This window comes from Pectinophora gossypiella, chromosome 2, assembly GCF_024362695.1.
Source record: "Pectinophora gossypiella chromosome 2, ilPecGoss1.1, whole genome shotgun sequence".
Lineage (NCBI taxonomy): Eukaryota > Metazoa > Arthropoda > Insecta > Lepidoptera > Gelechiidae > Pectinophora > Pectinophora gossypiella.
Window position 1 is genome coordinate 18,329,512 of NC_065405.1, and position 18,799 is coordinate 18,348,310.

Below are 18,799 nucleotides of genomic sequence, written 5' to 3' on the forward strand. Positions count from 1 at the left end.
AATTTGGTAATACTTATATAAAAAAAAATCTAATTGCTAATCATTGACCGGGGTATTAGGATGAGAAATAAGGGACGGTTAAATATTGGCAAAGAGAAAAGCAAAGCGTAGCCTCATAAGTTAATAGCCTGACAGAAGCGTTGGTGATGTCGGTTATTGACCTTGCAACACACGAAAAAAGTAGAGTTAACAATAAAGCTCTCTTCTCCTGTCGTGTGGGTTGTTAGGTGGATTACCAGCCCCAACAATCCTGGAATAGAGTTCATTACAAACAAGTATTTTATTCATATTTTCCATGTCCAACGTCAATCCTGTTTCACTCATAACTCGAACCAGTGCTTTAGGTCAGGCCGCTGGGAATGGCGTCAAACTCGGGGTTTACGTCCATAGGATCTGCAGTTATGTGCCGCTTGCAGCCTCCTGATATTGTATGTGTTTGTCTTTAGCATCGACGATACAACCTCTAGACTTGCTTGACCTTTCAACGTATTTGGGATCTTAGTGAGCCAATTAGTACGCAACGTCTCGCTTGTCTCATCCTAGCCTCAGCTAGTCTTCTCTCGTATGGATCGTGACCGCCATGATCGACCACATAACGTCTAGTGTCAGAGAGTTACCAACGTCGAGAGCCGCTTAAGGCACCTGGCTTAGGTATTTCGTGTGGGCTGTGAGGTGAATTAATAACTCCATCAACCCTGGTGTCAGGGTGACTCATATAACGTCTACATACTTACATCAGTAAGTAGTAACCGGGACCAACGGCTTAACGTGCCTTCCGAAGCACGGATCATTTTACTTTTGGACAATTAAGTGATCAACCTATAATGTCCTAACCAAACTAGGGATCACAAAGTGATTTTTGTGATTTTTCCCCACCGGGATTCAAACCTGGGACCTTCGGGACCACTGGACCACGGAGGCCGTGCTTACCACATAAACTTACAGATAGAGTAGCCGAGTCGACTGCTTAACGCGCTCTATTTCACGTAATCCGGTGATTATCGTGCAACGTCTCATCCAAACTAGGGATTGCAAAGTGATTTTTGTGATATCTCTCCACTGGGATTCGAACACTGAACCATAAAAGCCGAATCAAAAATCAAACTTCAGGCGTATATCTGGTTATATTGGCGATGGTTCACGAGATCTGCAGGCCGCTGATACCTACCCTACCTACCTATATACAGGGTGTTAGTGACATCGAAACGAAATCTTTGGGGGATGATTCACACCATGATTCAGGTGAAATTTTCCGTCGCAAAAATATAGAACTGAAAATAATCCTTAAATGTACCTACCAGAAGGAAATTCCGCTCTATCTTACGATGTCACTAACACCCATACGCACTCGTATGGCTCTGTGTACGTACTTGTATGGGATGTAAGTGACATCTTAACGAATATTGAGGAGGATCAGCTCATAATTCTGACTTAATATCAAATGGAATTTTCCGTCGCAAAACTATAGAATAGAAAACATTTTTAGAAACGCACAAAAATAACATTAATTTTGATACTTAGATTTACCTTTTTGATATTAACTCAGAATCATGAGATGAATCATCCCCCTGAGTATACGGTACAGTAATACTAGCACCTTGTATATGTACAGGCATTCTACAGGCAACTTTCAGTATTGGACCAATTTACATACTACACAGTCTGAATGCAGTGTTCCTGCAAAAGGGAATTTGGGAACTAGTTGTGATTGGAAACTGAAGCTCAATCAAACTTCGGCATCTGAACTTATTATTTATGTTTACCGGTATTATCGAAATAAGGATTAAGTTCCAAATTGTACTGGCGTTTCTAAAAGCACTTTATTTGGCGCAGTTTGACTGGTATTAAGTAGTTTATGCCTACCACCTGACCAATATAGAAGTATAAGCCCGACTAAAACCACTAAAACCCGACTATAGAAAAATCGCGCTTTAAAAAGTATGAAACAAATAAATATTTCTCCGTAATTCTTCCGAATAGTGATTTTTAGGAGATATCCGTGGTCGTATGCCGTGGTAAGTACATTTTTAGTACAGATTGGCATGCGAATAGGTCAAATTAAACACTTCATTCCTCGTCAAGCACTTTTAACAACACCTCGACAAAAGAGTACGTATATTAGATTAAACCGACACTCATCGTCCCGTCACCTGCTGAATATTTATGAGCTACCGATTTCTAAGTAATGTCCCCACAAATATCATATGATAAGCAATTATTGAAGCTCTTCTGAATGCATAATTCGACACGAGCAATAACTCACGGGAGCGATATCGCGAGTACAACGCTAATCCCGCGTAATGGAATAACGGTGACTATCTATGGCCCATAACTTCTTCACATCTGACAATATCACCGAATTATACCCTATTCACGCCGACGTCGGACCGTTTCCTACAATAAAAGGTGGAACGGACGAGAATTTACGGTTTTATGAAACATTGACTTAATGTGTATCCTGTGATAATAATAATGCTACTTGTATAAAAAAGTCTACATTAAGTCAGTCAGGTAGATCAGGTACAATAGAGCAAGAACATTATTTATTAGTATCTTAAAATTAAAATAAAAGCGCACTTCACATTCACTTACAACATCTGCTCATAACACACTACAACCAAGCTTCCCCGGATTATATTTTTTGAATGCTCTTAACCGCGCAAATTCGAAACTATACATTTTTGAAATAAGAATTCGAGTATTAAAGTCGATTTATCCGTAACGGTATTATCTCCATATGCAAATTGGCAATTAGTCTGTATAAATGAACAGAGCAGTACTGTTTGGTAGCCGCGCGCCACGAGCCACGCGCCGGGCGCCGCGCCAACACGCAGATATATGGTGCAAGTAATAAAAGCCGAAATGCGCGCCCATTTTAAACTGACGTTATTTTTATTACGGAAGCCTACAAAACGATAGCAAGGACTTAAAGTTACTGTGGTTGTTCGTGGTGTTTCCGTGTTAATCTATTTAGGTCACGATCCGGTAATTTTGCACAAAATAACGGATATAAAATAGCAAACATTGCCGTATGCAGAGTCAGACTTGATAAGCAATAAATTTTCTAGATGATCTGAGTATTACTAACAACTATTCTATATTTACTATCACGTTAAAATAGGTCATGACAATTATAGACTAACAAGCCAGTCTTGACAACCTCCTAAACCGCAATGGAAATATTTTACGATCTGGCTATTATTGTTGTCTTTGAATAGATAACAAGCACCGACCCTTAGACTAGTTTATAGGTCGTAAAGCATCGTCCGCTGAAAGGCTGCCTCTGAGCCGCGTCGTAACGTATTGCTTGTCAAGCGCGTCCGGTTTCACCAGTAATAAACATCTCAAACGCCACCCGACGCCAGTAATTTAGATCCCGTTCGAATCTCAACTAAATAAGGCTTTCCATATTTCATGCTACAGTCAGTTACATTTAGAAACAGACTTCTGCAAGGATGGGACGGAGTGGTCGTTATGTGCGCACTTTTGTAAAGTTTATTACATAGCGTTGCCTTATAGCGAAAGGCTCGTAAGCGCCTTGTTTTGTAAAACAGCAAAAAACTTCTTTCAATTAATTTCAATCCGGATAAAAATGTTGACCATAATTTTTTACCTTTTATCAGAAGAAAAGTAATAAAATGATAGAATTCTTCCATTGTTTTTACTATCGGTAGAAAAGAGACTTAGTCTTTCTAATAAATTATTTTATATCTTTTTTTGTTTTTAATGTCCACAGACTTAAAATTTTTACGCGCTCGGTGGTGATTTAATTTAGAATATAATACTTGTTCCTATTCCATTACAAAACGACATGGGCTGTCTAACGTTCCAGTTTTCTGTTTAGAGCAAACTTACTTAAATCTTACAACATTTGTACTGCTACCCTCTACTCCCCACAGAGCAATCGCCGCGTCCGGCTCGGCGCTAACTCCAACACATCTTGGTAACCCTCAGTGACGCATGGTCGTCAGGAGGCCATATTTCCCGGCTAATAGCCCGCGTTATGATCCGTGATAAACGACCGCCATACATCCCCAGCCTTGTTTATACCCTCACTCTAAGCGCTGATTGGATTTTGTTGTGACAGCGCAGATTTATGCGATCCTGATGTCGCCAGTGGACATCACTCATGGTGAAAGCCCATGGAACAATGCTATGTCAGCCTGCAGAAAACATTTTCAATCAGTATTGATTTATCGGCCTTTTGGGATGTTGACGGCGGCTCATTAGGACGCCATGTCTAATATACTATTGTTTCACATACTTCATATACGTATAAAATGAGATTTTATTCTAGTTGCCAAACCCTGCAACTGGATTAGGTGGCAACTCGCATATACCTCCTACATTGTGCCTTAGGTGCAATGATATTACATAAATTTACAATTTTCGATACAAGCTGAGCTTAGTGCAGGGACCTAGAGCAATTGGTCAATAAACGATATTATTATTATTTGTATGTCGTTTCCATATCTCGGGCCTATGGAGTCCCGGACTCTTGGAATTGCTTAAATGGCATCAAACACGAGTACGTACTTAAGTTCTCGAGCCGGCCAGTACACTTCTCAATCGGTTTTGATGTTATAATAGAACATTCGACAATACTTCCTTTGATACATTTTAACAAGACTTTAGTCAATAAAGATCAAAGCAGCAGTTTTCAACGTATTATAATAATATAATATTTCCTACCTGCTTGATCTCGGCACACCATCAATGCGCTAAAAGCCTTTACCAAACTGACTAAATCGCTACATTATCGTCGAAAAGAAATACAACGTTGAATACTTATCTATTTCTAATAGTTTTTTGTCACAATAAACTTGCAAAGCATTGGCTTACAAAAAGTTTTAACCAAATTACTGTTTCGTTCCAGACACGGCTCCTGAACTGCACTACACATTCATTGAGCAGGCGCTGCACCCGGGGCCGGCGCTCGCGCTACACTGCGCCGCCTCGGGCGCGCCGCCGCCGCGGTTCACCTGGCTTATTGATAACCAGCCCATCGAGGAACACAATACTGCGCAGAGGTACATTCATTCTTTATCTATCGTTTAGCCCCCAGGTTTAGGTAGGCCTCACTAACCCTGGTGTCTAAGTTGTTGAGCCGAAAGAGGTCCCTGACTTTGATCAATAACGATTACGTAATTACGAGTACTACAGTGAGAACAATGGATTAACGTGCTTTCCAAAGCATCTATTATTTATTTTTTCTATTATTTCTAGTTCATGGAATAATTACTTTTCTCGGACTGCAATAGTCTAATCAAAGAAAAGACAGTTTCACAAAGCGGTTTCGACAAATGTTTCCATCATACATCGACTGAATGGTTTCACCAATAATTATGTCTTGTGTATAAAAGTTTTGATCATTTCTTCGGTTATTGCTTGGACATTGTGGGTTAGAATCCTGTTCAATTCAGAAATTTAGATTTTCTCTGTTTGTGATTTGCTCTTAGTGTTCAATATAATGTATTCCACAGGAGCATCTCGCACATGATGTCTCCGAGCGGCGACGTGGTGAGCTTCCTGAACCTGACGGCGGTGCGGCCTGAGGACGGCGGCCGCTACACCTGCCGCGCGCACAACTCGCGCGGCCACGTCGAGCACTCCACCCGGCTCAATGTCTACGGTAACATACATACATTACAATCTGAAGAATCTGGTACAAGTAAACGAAATTGTATTTCTAGCCCTGTTGACTCATTAGATTATTAAATCTACGTGTACCATTGTGTGCTGCAGGTCCTCCGTCGATCCGCAACATCGGTCCGGTGCGAGTGGTAGCCGGCGTCAACACCACCATCTACTGTCCCTACTCCGGATTTCCAATCAGGTTGATGGAGGTGCATTTGCTTAGTTAAATTATAAGTTTCGTTTTCCTTTGTTTTTGTCTTATCCCTTATTGTGTCCTTCTTCAATGTTGTGTTTCCAAAAAGTTATTAATCTGGATCAGTTTTCAGATAGCATGATTTTGTGTTACAAAAACTGAACGTTACATTTTCCTTTCCAAAAAAAAAATTTACACAGAATTCCTTATTTTTTTTCAGTGAAATTCGTTGGCAACGCGGTGGGATGGATGTGAGTTCCACCAGTGGGAGAACATTGTCAGGGCTTGGTGGAGAACTACTTCTATGGCCCGCGGAGCAGGCAGATGCTGGAGTGTATTCGTGTCGAGTCACCGCTCCTTCGGGACAATACGCACAAAAAGATGTACAGATATTTGTTAGAAGTCAGTATCTATTTGATCATAATAATATAATTTCATCTAAGATTATTTTATCTTTAACTAACTGTTCTCTTTTGCAGATCCACCAAAAATCGCAGGTTTTTCGTTTCCAACGGATTTGGTTGAAGGCAGTTCGATTCAAGTTCTTTGTGGTATTACATCTGGGGATAAGCCAGTGTATTTCTCTTGGCTTAAAGATGGACAGCACATACCATCCAATTTGCAGGTCAGACTTAAATTATTCTCTGATGCTAATTTCCCGTTACCTTTATCTACTTTAAAACAATATTTTAACTGTGTTTTCAGGTTCAAGAAAAGTCCCTGGATGAGTTTAGTTTTCTGATCTTCTCGCATGTGACGTCGAAGCACAGTGGCGAGTATACTTGCGTTGCTAGTAACTCGGCTGCTGAGGTCAACCACACCGCCAGACTCGCTGTTAAAGGTGATTTTTTTCACTACTCTCTCTCGATTTTTCTTCCTTGTCTCTTTGCTCTTCTTAATGTGTTTTATTTTTCCAGTGGCACCGTCATGGGTATTTGAACCACAAGATGTGTCAGTACTGCTTGGTACTCAAATCTTGGTAAATTGCGCTACTAAAGGCTACCCTGAACCGCGAACTACTTGGCTAAAGGGTCACGGTAATATTATTTCACCATTAATTTTATAAATACGAGTAGCATTGTATGTGATTCATTATGTAATAAGAACAATTTTTTTAAATATAATTACAGGTTCTTCAATGGGAGACTTCAGACCGATATCCAATTTAGAGTTACAATTCTCTGTGCTTTCGAACGGATCGCTGAGTATATCACCTGCAGCCCATCATCACGAAGGACAGTATATGTGCCGGGCAGAAAATGGCATCGGACGAGGACTTTCTAAGATCATTAGCGTTTCAGTCAATGGTTTGTACGCCTCAACGATCATTGAGTTATTCCCCTATATACCGGAGTAAAACTACAAGACTTTGCGTCAAGTTGGTTGCATACTGAGGTGTCTGTTTATTCTTATATTATGCTTATTTGCATTTTAGAACCAGCTCATTTCGAGTTCTCATCTCGCAATATGACTGTGAAACGAACAGCACAAGCCACACTCCAGTGCGACGCGAGAGGTGATGCTCCAATACAATTGCAATGGACTCATAATATGAAACGGGTTGACCTTACTACCTACAGGCAAGTCTCTGTTTGATTTCTTGCTAAGTTTTTTCTAAATATATATTATTTTGATACTAATTGGTGATTGTTTTCAGGGTATCAGTATCGGAGAAAAGATCCGAGAGCGGAGTCAGTTCGCAACTCAGTATAGCACACGCAGAAAGGCAAGACTCCGGAGTTTATCGATGTCGGGCGGAGAATGCGTATGGAAGGGATGAGCTGCTTATATACTTGGCTGTCCAAGGTATGGTACTGGGTGACTAAAGTCAGACGAGACTTCCTTCGTCGCAAATCAACAATATTTTTTTTTATTTATCAGAATTCCCCGAAGCGCCAAGAGGTCTCCACGTATCAAGAAGAGAAGCGCGAGGAGCAATCATCGCATGGAGACGAGGATATGATGGCAATGCAAGAGTGCAGGTGTACCGCCTGCAGTACAGGGTCGTAGGAGACAGACATAGAACAGAACGAGATGACTGGACGCTTGCACCCACTAGAGATATCCCTGCTGATAGAATTTACGAGAGGTAGGAAAGAGTTGAAAAATTGAACAAAGATAGGGTCTTGTTTTAGATGTTGATACAAAGGTTGACAATGATGCTGAACTTTATGATGTTTTGTTTTCCAGGCAGGAGTCTTCAGAACCCGGCTCGGAAGTAACATTAGAATATAGAGTTGAAAGTCTTAGACCAGCTACTGCGTATGCTTTACGATTAGCAGCTGTTAACGCCATTGGAGACAGTGAATATTCAGACTCGATTATTGTCCAGACTTTGGAAGAAGGTAAGGGTTTATTTGTGTGTATTTAATATGCGCTCATAAATTATTCTCTATGATCTTTTTGACCCGTATTTTTTTTTTCTTTAGCACCCTCAGACCCACCACATAACGTCCAAGTTCAAGCTACTGCTCCCGGGGAACTTCTTATAAAATGGCAGGTAAACATCACAATTCAAAATATTCAATACCTCAACTAATTATTACTTGAAATCCTTCAGCTCTTCAATAGTAACCTACAAAATTGCAGGCACCACCACAAGATTCATGGAATGGCGAGCTACTAGGATACGTTGTGACGTGGAAGGAGGTCGGAGCAAATGAGAATACGACGCAAGCACTGACAGCATCGGGCTGGGGAGCGACGCAAGCGACGCTAGTAGCTCTGCGCACACATGCGCACTACGAAGTACGCGTGAGAGCTTTCAACGCCGTCGGCGCGGGACCATCGTGTGCGCCGCTTACTGCTACTACACTTGAAGGAGGTAATAAAAGATGAGCAATAAATGTCAACAGTAATAATCTGTAATCCGGTACGGCGTTATGAAACATATTTCCTTAAAGAAAATGAAAGAATAGATCCACATTTATTGCGGTACACTGAAATACCATAAGTGGTGAACTTTGAAATATTTTTCTAATTGCAGTGCCTGAAGCACCACCGGACCGTGTCCGCTGTGAACCACTGTCAGCGCAATCCATCCGGGTGTGGTGGGAGCCGCCACCGTTAGCCACTCGTGGTGGCGTCCTCTTGGGCTATGAACTTCTTTATGAGGTAACCAATTGTTGACTTTTTACATTTTTATTGATTGATATCGATCGATTTTTTAAGTTAGGTAAAGCATTGTCAGGTACAGTCATCCTTTGGAAATGTGACCATTTAGTAGTTCTAAATATTACGAGACTTTAAAGTCTAGAATATCTTACTGGAAAATGACCTACAAGTAGCGTTAGAGCAGTGTGGTGGAGTATGCCTTACGCATTTGATCAAGCACTTTTTTATCAAATTACTACGGAATATAAAATGTTACACTTACTTCAGGCTGTGGACAACTTGGAAGGGCAGGTGGAGACCCGTCGGTCAGGAGGCATGGAGACGGTCCTGCAGTCATTACAACGAGCCGCCAACTATTCTATAACGATCCGCGCCAGGACCGCCGCCGGCGCAGGACCCGCCTCCGCTCCCGTCTACTGCACCACGCATGAAGACAGTAAGTGGAGTTATATTGTTAAAGTATTCTTGATGGAGGAGATATGATAAACTAAATACATTGCTACAATATCGGGGTTAATAAATCGGCAGTGGTTTCAGTATCAACAGTGGCTGCAAGTTGTCTTTGATCACTTGTGGCTCTACCCACCCCATTAGGGATTACGGGCGTGAGTTTATGTATGTATGTATGTCAATGTAAGCAAAGCACTATATACATGATTCTGTATAGTTCCAGGTGCGCCGGCCGATATCAAGGCGCTGGCCAGCTCTGAAGACTCAGTGGTCGTCAGCTGGCTCTCACCAACTCAAAGAAATGGGAAGATCAAACACTACAGTGTCTACAACAGACCTCAAAGGTTTGGTATTAATTCATTTATGTGATCTTATTAACTTGATAACCGTCCTTAATAAAACCAAAGAAACTCAAAGCCTAGTCCAAAAAAATATATATTGAGCAGCTAATAACTCCTATCCTACCTCATGTCACGACTTCCGCATGAAAATAACAGCCGGAACTAAATAAAAATGGTGGATAGTGGATGTTTGTTAATCGAAGGCTTTTCACATCAAGAGCCGAACATTCTTGCCACTAGGCCATGGAAGTCTTTTAATGATTCTCGTCTTACCTTCAGGACTGGTCAACACGCACAACTGATGGTGCTGCACAAGGATGATGAGGAGGAGTATCAGATGGAGGTCCGCGGGCTGCAGGAGCAGCAGGTATACGAGTTCTGGGTGACAGCTGCTACGTCCTCTGGTGAGGGGGAGATGAGTGCTGTCGTCGCCAGGAAGCCCAACGCTAGAGGTAACAGAAAAAAAAACAAATGTTTCAATGCAAACTATCGTTGTCTTTTTCCGAGTATTTTCTGAAAAGATCACATTATAACTAGTCTTTATCGGGACCTGCAAAGCCACAAATAACCAGAAGATTAATGACACTTAGTGAATTGGAAATAATTTACATTCAGAAATCAGAAATCAGAATCATTTATTCAACGTAATTATCATGGATAAACTTGTTGAAGGTCAATGTAACATTTTTGAATTTACGTGATTTACATTTTAAGCAATATTGGATTGATTCATCTTCCGAATATCAGATTGCAGATTTATACAATACATCTATCGTGCCATGTCGTGTCTGGACTGATCTGGATTTAAAATTAATTTATCTAACTAAACATGACAAATTATGGTAAATTATCATCAATATGTCTCACAATTTTTGCAGCTCCAGCGAAGATCACCTCGTTCGGGCGTCGTATTTACGCGGCGATTGGGCGGCGTGTGCGCATCCCCTGCGGGGCGGTGGGCGTGCCTGCGCCGTTGCGGTCGTGGAGTCGCCGAAGACCGTCGCCGCCCATCGTCAGCGACCCGCGGTTCCTGCTTGAAGGACATCATCTTGTTATATTAAGTAAGTAAATTTCAGTTTCTTGATACTACTACACAATCATAATGTAGGTTTTTCATTTATTGGTGATCTAAAAAGCTTACTTTTTACATGTATTACTTCACTTGTTTTAGCACGCCTTTACTGTATGACTTTGCGGCTGTATATATTTTTAAACAATAACGATGGCATCGACCGTTCGCAGGTCTAGACCGCAGTGTATCAGACAACTACACGTGCACGGTGCGCAACCCGTGGGGCGAGGAGCGCGCGGTGTGGGAGGTGCGTGCGCGGGCGCCGCCGCCGCCGCCGCAGCTGGCGCTGGCCGGCGCCGGCGCCGCGCGGCTGCACCTCACCTGGCAGGCGGACGCCGACGTGCACGCCACGGGGGCTAACATACATTGTGAGTCCATTCATAATTAAATAGCCATGTTATCCGGATGCCTGCAAAAGTATGAACCTTTAAACACGAACATGCTGTAAATTTAAAAAACAAATGGAAATTAGGGTTCTTGGCCATGCTATTATTTTTTTAGTTCCAGCAAGTCATACGTACGTTACTTGCGGAGTCGCAATCTACGAGTTTAAAAAAAATACACTTTACATTTCCAGCCTATACGTTAGAATACTGCCGAGAGGATGAAAAGGTGTGCCAGTCAGTGCGGTTGGCCGGCTCTGCGCGTGCGCACAGTCTGGAGCGACTCGCGTGCGGGGCGGCGTATCGCGTGAGACTCATAGCGCACAACGCGGTGGGCGCCAGCCCGCCGAGCACTGACCTCATCGTGTCTACTAAAGGAGGCCGTAAGTAGCAGTTGCCTGTTTCGACGCTTATGTAATTTAACGGGTGAAAATTGTAAGTTATGATTCTTCTGGTATGATAAGTCTAAAAGTAATTTGATATTTTCTTTGGTGATTCGACAAAACTGGATCTTGGGTTTCATCAACAACGCTACTTTTATTTGTTTTGTACTTTACCGTCGTTCCGCCGTTTATGGAGTGAATTTAAGAAAAAAATGATTGTCGAAACACCATTTAACCTAACCTAACCATTAACTGCTTAGCCATTTATTTCAAACTTCGAAGCGATAGTTGTTTTTTTTTTATTTGCAAACGCTGTCACCAAAAACCGAATACAAAAATCCACAGGTTCAAAACCAGCATCAGAGAAGGACCTAATCTCAACAAACAGCACGTGCGTCCGCCTCAACTTGCTGACGTGGGACAGCAACGGTTGTCCACTGACGCAGTTCCAAGTGTCCATCCGCGGCATCGAGGAATCCGCGTGGCGCAGCCAAACGGTCCCGGCCGCTGCCCAGCCTGTAACGCTGTGTGGCCTCGTAGCTGCCATGTGGTATAGGTTGAAGGTTGTTGCTACGAGTGCGGCTGGCACCACGCTTGGGAACTACTACTTTTCTACTCTTACTGAAGACGGAGGTAAGGAAGGAGATGGTCATTATCAATTAGCTAGATTGGTTATGAAGAATCATCAGGTTTTTTAAAGAGCAAGTCAAGCTTTTGTTTAAGGAGCTGTCGATGAACTCCTTATGACTTCTTTGGAATTAGTTACACTAACACGACCTAATTATTAACAATTTGTCTTCGACGTCTGTGGGTGCGCTATATGAATTTTATACAGTCCCGCTACCAGAATTTAAAAAAAATATAAACTCACAGGAAGATTCTTGACTACTAAAGCATGATATAGAAAATAATGAATGTAAATAATTCCAGAACGGATACCAGCGCCAGCGCAATTCCCGCCGGACGGCGAGGGCGGCGGTGAACACGCCACGGTCGTGCTGGCGGCCGCTGGCTGCGCGCTGGTGGCAGCCCTACTGCTGCTGGCTGGCCTGGCTTGGAGGAGAAGGTATCAGAAAAACCTGAAACTGAAACATCTCGATCCTAACCGTCAATTTCTCCAGTAGCTAGACTACCCCACCAATGTCACACATTATGGAATTTTTAGCTTCTTAAAAATGTGACTACTTATGGAATTAAAAGTAATAAAATTAATCTCTTGGCTAATCACGTAAGAAGTCTGTGATCACAGACTTTACTAGTAGAAATGTTCCAAAAGTCTCACACTATCCAAAATTCACAAACATAAAGATATATAGCCATAAGAGATTTCAATTTCTAAATATATCTTTTTGTAGTCCATCAAAGTCCTGCCTGCGCGGCGGCTACGTGCAAGGTGACATGTCTGAGGAGGAAGACAAGTGTGCAGAGCGAGACAACCGCCGCAACACGCAGCAGGTGTACACCTCCTCGCCTAGCAAGCTGCCCGGCAAGAAGGAGCATCAGGGTGAGTACAATGCTATATGAATGCTAATTAATCGTCATTTCTTATTAAGGTAGGTAGTAGTACTTACGAAAGAAGCTTTTATTTATTTAACAGATAAATCACAAACAAATCATTTTGAATCATGAAGTTTCACAATATAAATAATTAGGCTTTACTGAACCGATTTGCATCTACATTTTTACATTACGCACTTTTATTAGCATGTTTTGATGAACAATAAATATGAAAAATAAATATTTATAGGCGCGCCGGCGACGCGGGCAATTACTGTAAGATTAAATATTCCAATCAGACGAAAGACCATCAGCACCCAGATTCAATATTCGAACAATATAAACTAAACTGAAAAATAATAATAAAAAGCCCAGCCTTCATTATCAAAAACTATGTTCTAGGGGGAGCGAGGTAAACATAGTTCAGTCGTTGGTGGGAAGCGGAGAGTTGCCGTTCTACACGGAGTATTATTCCTTATCTCTCGCTCATGATGAAATGTCTACATCGTACTAAAACCCCCTTCCATTTTATCAAAACTGGAACATAACGGGAAACTGTTTTCATTTTGGCAGAGATGTACGAGATCAGCCCGTACGCCACGTTCAGCATGTCGGGCGGCGCGGCCCCCCCGGCGGGGCCGGGCACGCTGCGCACGTTCGGCCGCGCCGAGCCCGCGCCGCTGCTGGCGCCCGCCGCCCCCGCCGCGCCGGCGCATGCGCAGCGCGGGCTGAACGCGCACAAGCACCGCTCGCCCACGCACAGCGGTACACCACCGTAGCATTTATCCCAAATATACTGGTGGCATCTTCTAAAGCCTTCCACAGTTCTAAAATCTGGACGATTAAACTGTTAGCAATTAAATATTTTTTATGTATTGCTATGCAATTCTCCTTCGAAATGAAAATTCATCGCTAACGACAGACTGCGAAACAGATTCGAAGAGCGAAAGCATTGTTTTTAATACATATGCGTCATTGCATTTGACCACAATCTTACCTGATGGTAAGGCAAGACGTGGCCTACGGTGGAGCACGCTTACCTAGGTATTATCTCAAGCTTGAGGAAGAGTGAATTAGGTAGGGATGTAGGTATTTTTGTATCTAAAGAGACGCATTACTAATTATTTGAGGTTTCCAGATGAGTACACGTTGTCGCGCGCGATGACGCTGATGGTGCGTCGCTCGGAGTCGGACTCGGACTCGAGCGGCTCGCCCTGCGCCGACTGCAGCGCCAGCGTCTCCTACCGGATGCCACAACACGCCAAAGGTATACTGTCTTATACACCCCACTACTGGATCCCCTCCTGGTTCTGAACATTATGATAACTGCGAGAACCCCGTGGCACAGTCAATAGGGTTTGATGATCAAGGACATCGCGGAAATACGTAGTAATTTAAACTACAAAACCTATTGTCTGCATTTACTCAAATTAAAACGGCCTCCATGGTCCAGTAGTTGAGCGTTGGGCTCACAATCTGGAGGCACTGGGTTCGAATCCCGGTGGGGACATATCGCAAAAATCATAGTATCATCAATCATAGTTAGTTAGGTTAGGACATTACAGGCTGATGATCTGAATGCCTGAAAGAAATGATCCGTGCTTCGGAAGGCGCGTTAAGCCGTTGGTCCCGGTTACTACTTACTGATGTAAAAAAGTAGTCGTTACGTGAGCCATGTCAGGGGCCTTTGGCGGCTCAATAATAACCCTGACATCAGGGTTCATGAGGCTGGTAATATTCCACCTTACAATTCATACGATAAGAAGACTAAAATTATACATATATAACACCTAAAAGTTGCCTGGAGTAAATTGCTACCTTAGCAATTTAGTTCGGCTAGTGGGTCATTGATCAGCAAAAATTTAGTATCGATCGCCATCGACTCGCAAAGAAAAAGAAGAAGTGGGTCATGTCTGTTAAGTGTGTAATGTTTTCTTCTGTGTGCGTTAAATAGTTAATGAATATTATGAAGGTTTGGTAGGGTTGAGAAGGCCTTGTTGACGCCGTTGCCGTTGCCCCCAGAGGAGGCGGGCCGCGCGGTGACGGACTCGAGCGCGGAGTCGTCGGCGGGCCGCCCGCCGCCGCGGCCGCACGACACGGCGCGGCGCCGCCCGCGCCGCCACCACGCGCCCGGCGGCGCCAGGTCGGTTGCGCGATCACTTTGTAGTCTAACTAATGTTATCTCTAATTCTTACCCGAATGCGGTGAAGCGAAAAGGAGGGTAATGGTGCTTGACCTCTATGTATGTATGTGTGTATGCACTTCTATTCCATAACTATCTGTCATAATTTAACAAATAAGGTGTCACTAGAAGCGTCTTGATTGTCCGGTGGCAAGTCCGATGGTTGTAGACTATGGCGCCCTCTAGACGACATAACTGAGCACGAAAAAGAAATTCGAATGGTAATGTGTTGATTATCAAATGAAAGGGTTTAATTTGCACATTACAAACATGTTCATAATATTACTAGCTTTTAATTGCGGGTTTCCTTGTCTTTACTCGATAATTACGTTGAAATGATAATAATATTAATACTCAGACATGTTCCGGATAGGTTTTATCTCTAAATATGATTGAATTTTAGTTTTTAAACTTATAATTGTTTTGCTTTATCTATTTAATAGTTTTTAACATTTTTTGACGTGACTTATTGTGTGTACATTTTCCGCAAATGGCATTCACGACTTGTCCGGACAAATGGATAGCGCTCGTAGGATAGCGCTGACGTTGAGCCCAATCTCGCATGATATATGAAAAGAAATTCCTAATGTAGAAAATTCCTCGTTTTTAAAATAACTCAGGGTCTAAATTCGGAAACCTTTACTATTTTGCAGATATAGTAGAGACTTAGAGAGTGCTGAAAAGAAGTTCCCTCATAAATCTAAACTCAATCTTTTTAGTTTGGTACGACGTTACCGCCATCTAACAGTGAAGTTCAGAAACGCAATAGTAAAAGAATGGAAGCGTAAGTTAAAAGCCTAGAGAGGAATGCACGGTTACAAATCACAAGCTTGGAAATCGTGAAGTTCAAAAAAAGAACACTAGATGGCTTTTTTATCCTGGAAGGCAGAAGGTCCTCGGGGCTAAACAATGGAAAAAGTACAATAAATTCAGAAGTGACGCCATCTGTTGATGCAACGTTACCTAGCTAACTGTAACGTAAAACGCTCTAAGAGCAAACCGTTCACAAGACAAAAATTTAAACATTGTACCAATGGCTACCGATAGATGTCTCTAAATTATTTTCTATCGAATGGCTGGGTCAAAGATAAATTAGGTATAAAATGTTAATCTAGAAATAGATGCCATTTCACTACTTGGCTGGATCTTTGGATTCTATATTTTATTATAATTTTGTTTCAGATATCAACAACGACAGGAGCAGGAAAGGCGAGACTTTACAATACACGTATAAAATGATTAAGACAATAAAGACTGCTGAAAGCAAACTTTAGGAAATAATAAAATTTAATTAATATATTGAAATTGTTACTAGAATAATTATCGTTTTAGATAAATTACAATAAGGGTTAAACAATGTAATTAGGTGGATATTTTTATCAGTTTTGTACATTCGATTGTCAGGGCCTATTTGGTAAAGAAATTGTAAGAAAATTGAAAATTTTTAAAATGTATTTTTAATTTAATTTTTAACTAGTAACTTTCTATAATTACAAAAACCTATTGATCGGTGTTCATTTTCAATAGCGGGTATAGTCACAAAACGATTGCCATATCTGAAATTTGTATAAAGTAGATAATAAATAATGAAATCAATAAAATAAGTACAACACTCATCGTTAGCAGAATTATAGAAAAATATTATAAACTGTTTAAATTAAACATTTTGTACCAGTTTTCTAACTTATTAATTTTCATGAAAATTCCGGGGGTTTAAAAAGGCCACATCAAAGCGATTATCTAAAAAAACAATATTGCTATTTGACATTTGTTCGCATTGAAATGAAATGAAATGAAATTTATTGCGCACTTTATATGCACAAGTGTCAAGTTACTTCGATGTGGCTTTTTTAACGCACTGATGTATGTTTAATTTCGAAATATGCGTCTTATATACAATAGGTATATCTTATAATGATGTTGTAGAAATGAAATATTGTTTACCTGTCGTGCCAAATATTTGGTTACCAACTGTCACTGCCTGCGTTTAATATTGTAAATGTAAATACTTAACGATGTCGAAGAAGTTGAATAAATCGTGGCATTCTTTTACATGGTGCTTATTTTAATTATTTGCGTAGCGTTGTCTTGACGGCGTGCGCTTACCTAACATGATGATTTGACAGGTGCAGTCTTTTACAGAAGCGATTGCCTGTCACACCTTTCAACGCGCGAAGAGAAATCTAGCCAATGCAAATTCAAATACATTTTATAAATTATAAAAGTAGTCTGTATAAGAGTACGTCCCACAACTGGGCTTCGATCTTCCCTTGATCAAACGAAGATCTTTCAAATATTTTAGAATACACAGATGTCCTTTCGATGATCACGCAGACCAAAGTAAAATTAATTGGTATAACCATGATGATCTATGGCTGTTACCTGAACTTCTAACCTATGCGTAGGAGTGTTGCGTATTTCAATATCATTACAGAAATATATTATCTTACTTTAAAGATATTATAATTAATCATTTTAAATAACGACTACATGCAGGGATCGACTGCTTTACATGTCCTCCGAAGCACATATCATCTTTAATTTCAGACGATTGGGTGATCAACCTACAATATCGTAACCCAATTAGGTATAATTAAAGCACATAATAACGATATGATATGAGACTCATATCCCCATTTAAACGCGGGAAGAACCCTTATTATGTGCTTTAATTATGATAATAACCGCGTAAACTTAAAACAATGTACAAATTAGGTATTACAAAGTGATTTTAGTGAAAGTTCCCCAACGGGAATCGAACTCGGGACCTCCAGATCGCGAGACCAAAGCTCTTGCCACTAGACCAGGTCATCAGGTGATTTTGGCGGTTCAAAGGAAGTTGTTAAATTATGTAGTTGAGAAGAGGCTTACACTGTGAATTATTTAAATCATTCTTGTGAGTCGTTAAATCAAGGAAATGTTAGTACGTGATGGAAGCTAAGAGCAAACTTCATCTGCAGCCAAAACTTTGGTGTTAGCCTAGAAAGTTCGCAATAACTTGAGTTTTGATGGCTTCCAATCGAAGCTATGGCAAGGAGCCAGGACCAGCCGGCCGCTGCTTTATGAAGTCGTTATTTGCAACTCCATTATAATACGCACTGCACTCCGAACAACATGTACTTATAATACTTCCAAAATCATTATCATGTCTCTGGGCGTTATCCTGACCTGTAAATTTGACAGGTACGGTTTTTTATTGAAGAGACTTCTGTCTGACCTTCCAAACAGCGAAAGAAAAACCAGCCCACTACAGTCACGTACGTCCGAAACGCATTTCTCGGCAATGTTTCCTCACGTGTTTTCCTTCAGCTTTAGGCACGTCAAGAATACTTAACTTACATCTTAATCCAAACATGAATTCGAAAATCATCGGTTTATACAATCGATCTGCGATCGCCCAGTGACCGCACAGAAAACGTTTAAAATAAAAAAGACGAATCTAAATATAGAATTTGACAAAACCGCAAACGAAATCCGAAAGGTGTATAATGATGCAAACAGAATAATTAAATAAATGATTATAAAGCGAACGGGTAACGTTTTAATT

General features: G+C 41.3%; 1 protein-coding gene across 1 annotated transcript in view; it reads left to right on the forward strand.

Moving 5' to 3' along the window:
• Positions 1 to 16,526, forward strand: part of LOC126375910 (Down syndrome cell adhesion molecule-like protein Dscam2) — a 91,817-nt gene extending 75,291 nt beyond the window's left edge. The window contains exons 9-35 of the mRNA XM_050023004.1: positions 4,877 to 5,030; positions 5,484 to 5,632; positions 5,746 to 5,836; positions 6,051 to 6,232; positions 6,310 to 6,455; positions 6,536 to 6,671; positions 6,748 to 6,781; positions 7,488 to 7,636; positions 7,712 to 7,919; positions 8,021 to 8,175; positions 8,260 to 8,330; positions 8,420 to 8,654; positions 8,817 to 8,944; positions 9,212 to 9,380; positions 9,618 to 9,738; positions 10,015 to 10,187; positions 10,614 to 10,796; positions 10,978 to 11,175; positions 11,385 to 11,573; positions 11,919 to 12,206; positions 12,504 to 12,639; positions 12,929 to 13,077; positions 13,644 to 13,835; positions 14,209 to 14,337; positions 15,093 to 15,213; positions 15,906 to 16,036; positions 16,435 to 16,526. Of these exons, the coding sequence (XP_049878961.1) occupies positions 4,877 to 5,030; positions 5,484 to 5,632; positions 5,746 to 5,836; positions 6,051 to 6,232; positions 6,310 to 6,455; positions 6,536 to 6,671; positions 6,748 to 6,781; positions 7,488 to 7,636; positions 7,712 to 7,919; positions 8,021 to 8,175; positions 8,260 to 8,330; positions 8,420 to 8,654; positions 8,817 to 8,944; positions 9,212 to 9,380; positions 9,618 to 9,738; positions 10,015 to 10,187; positions 10,614 to 10,796; positions 10,978 to 11,175; positions 11,385 to 11,573; positions 11,919 to 12,206; positions 12,504 to 12,639; positions 12,929 to 13,077; positions 13,644 to 13,835; positions 14,209 to 14,337; positions 15,093 to 15,213; positions 15,906 to 16,036; positions 16,435 to 16,526 (4,109 nt within the window). The remainder of the gene's footprint in view (positions 1 to 4,876; positions 5,031 to 5,483; positions 5,633 to 5,745; positions 5,837 to 6,050; positions 6,233 to 6,309; positions 6,456 to 6,535; positions 6,672 to 6,747; positions 6,782 to 7,487; positions 7,637 to 7,711; positions 7,920 to 8,020; positions 8,176 to 8,259; positions 8,331 to 8,419; positions 8,655 to 8,816; positions 8,945 to 9,211; positions 9,381 to 9,617; positions 9,739 to 10,014; positions 10,188 to 10,613; positions 10,797 to 10,977; positions 11,176 to 11,384; positions 11,574 to 11,918; positions 12,207 to 12,503; positions 12,640 to 12,928; positions 13,078 to 13,643; positions 13,836 to 14,208; positions 14,338 to 15,092; positions 15,214 to 15,905; positions 16,037 to 16,434) is intronic.
• The last annotated feature ends 2,273 nt before the right edge of the window (positions 16,527 to 18,799 follow it).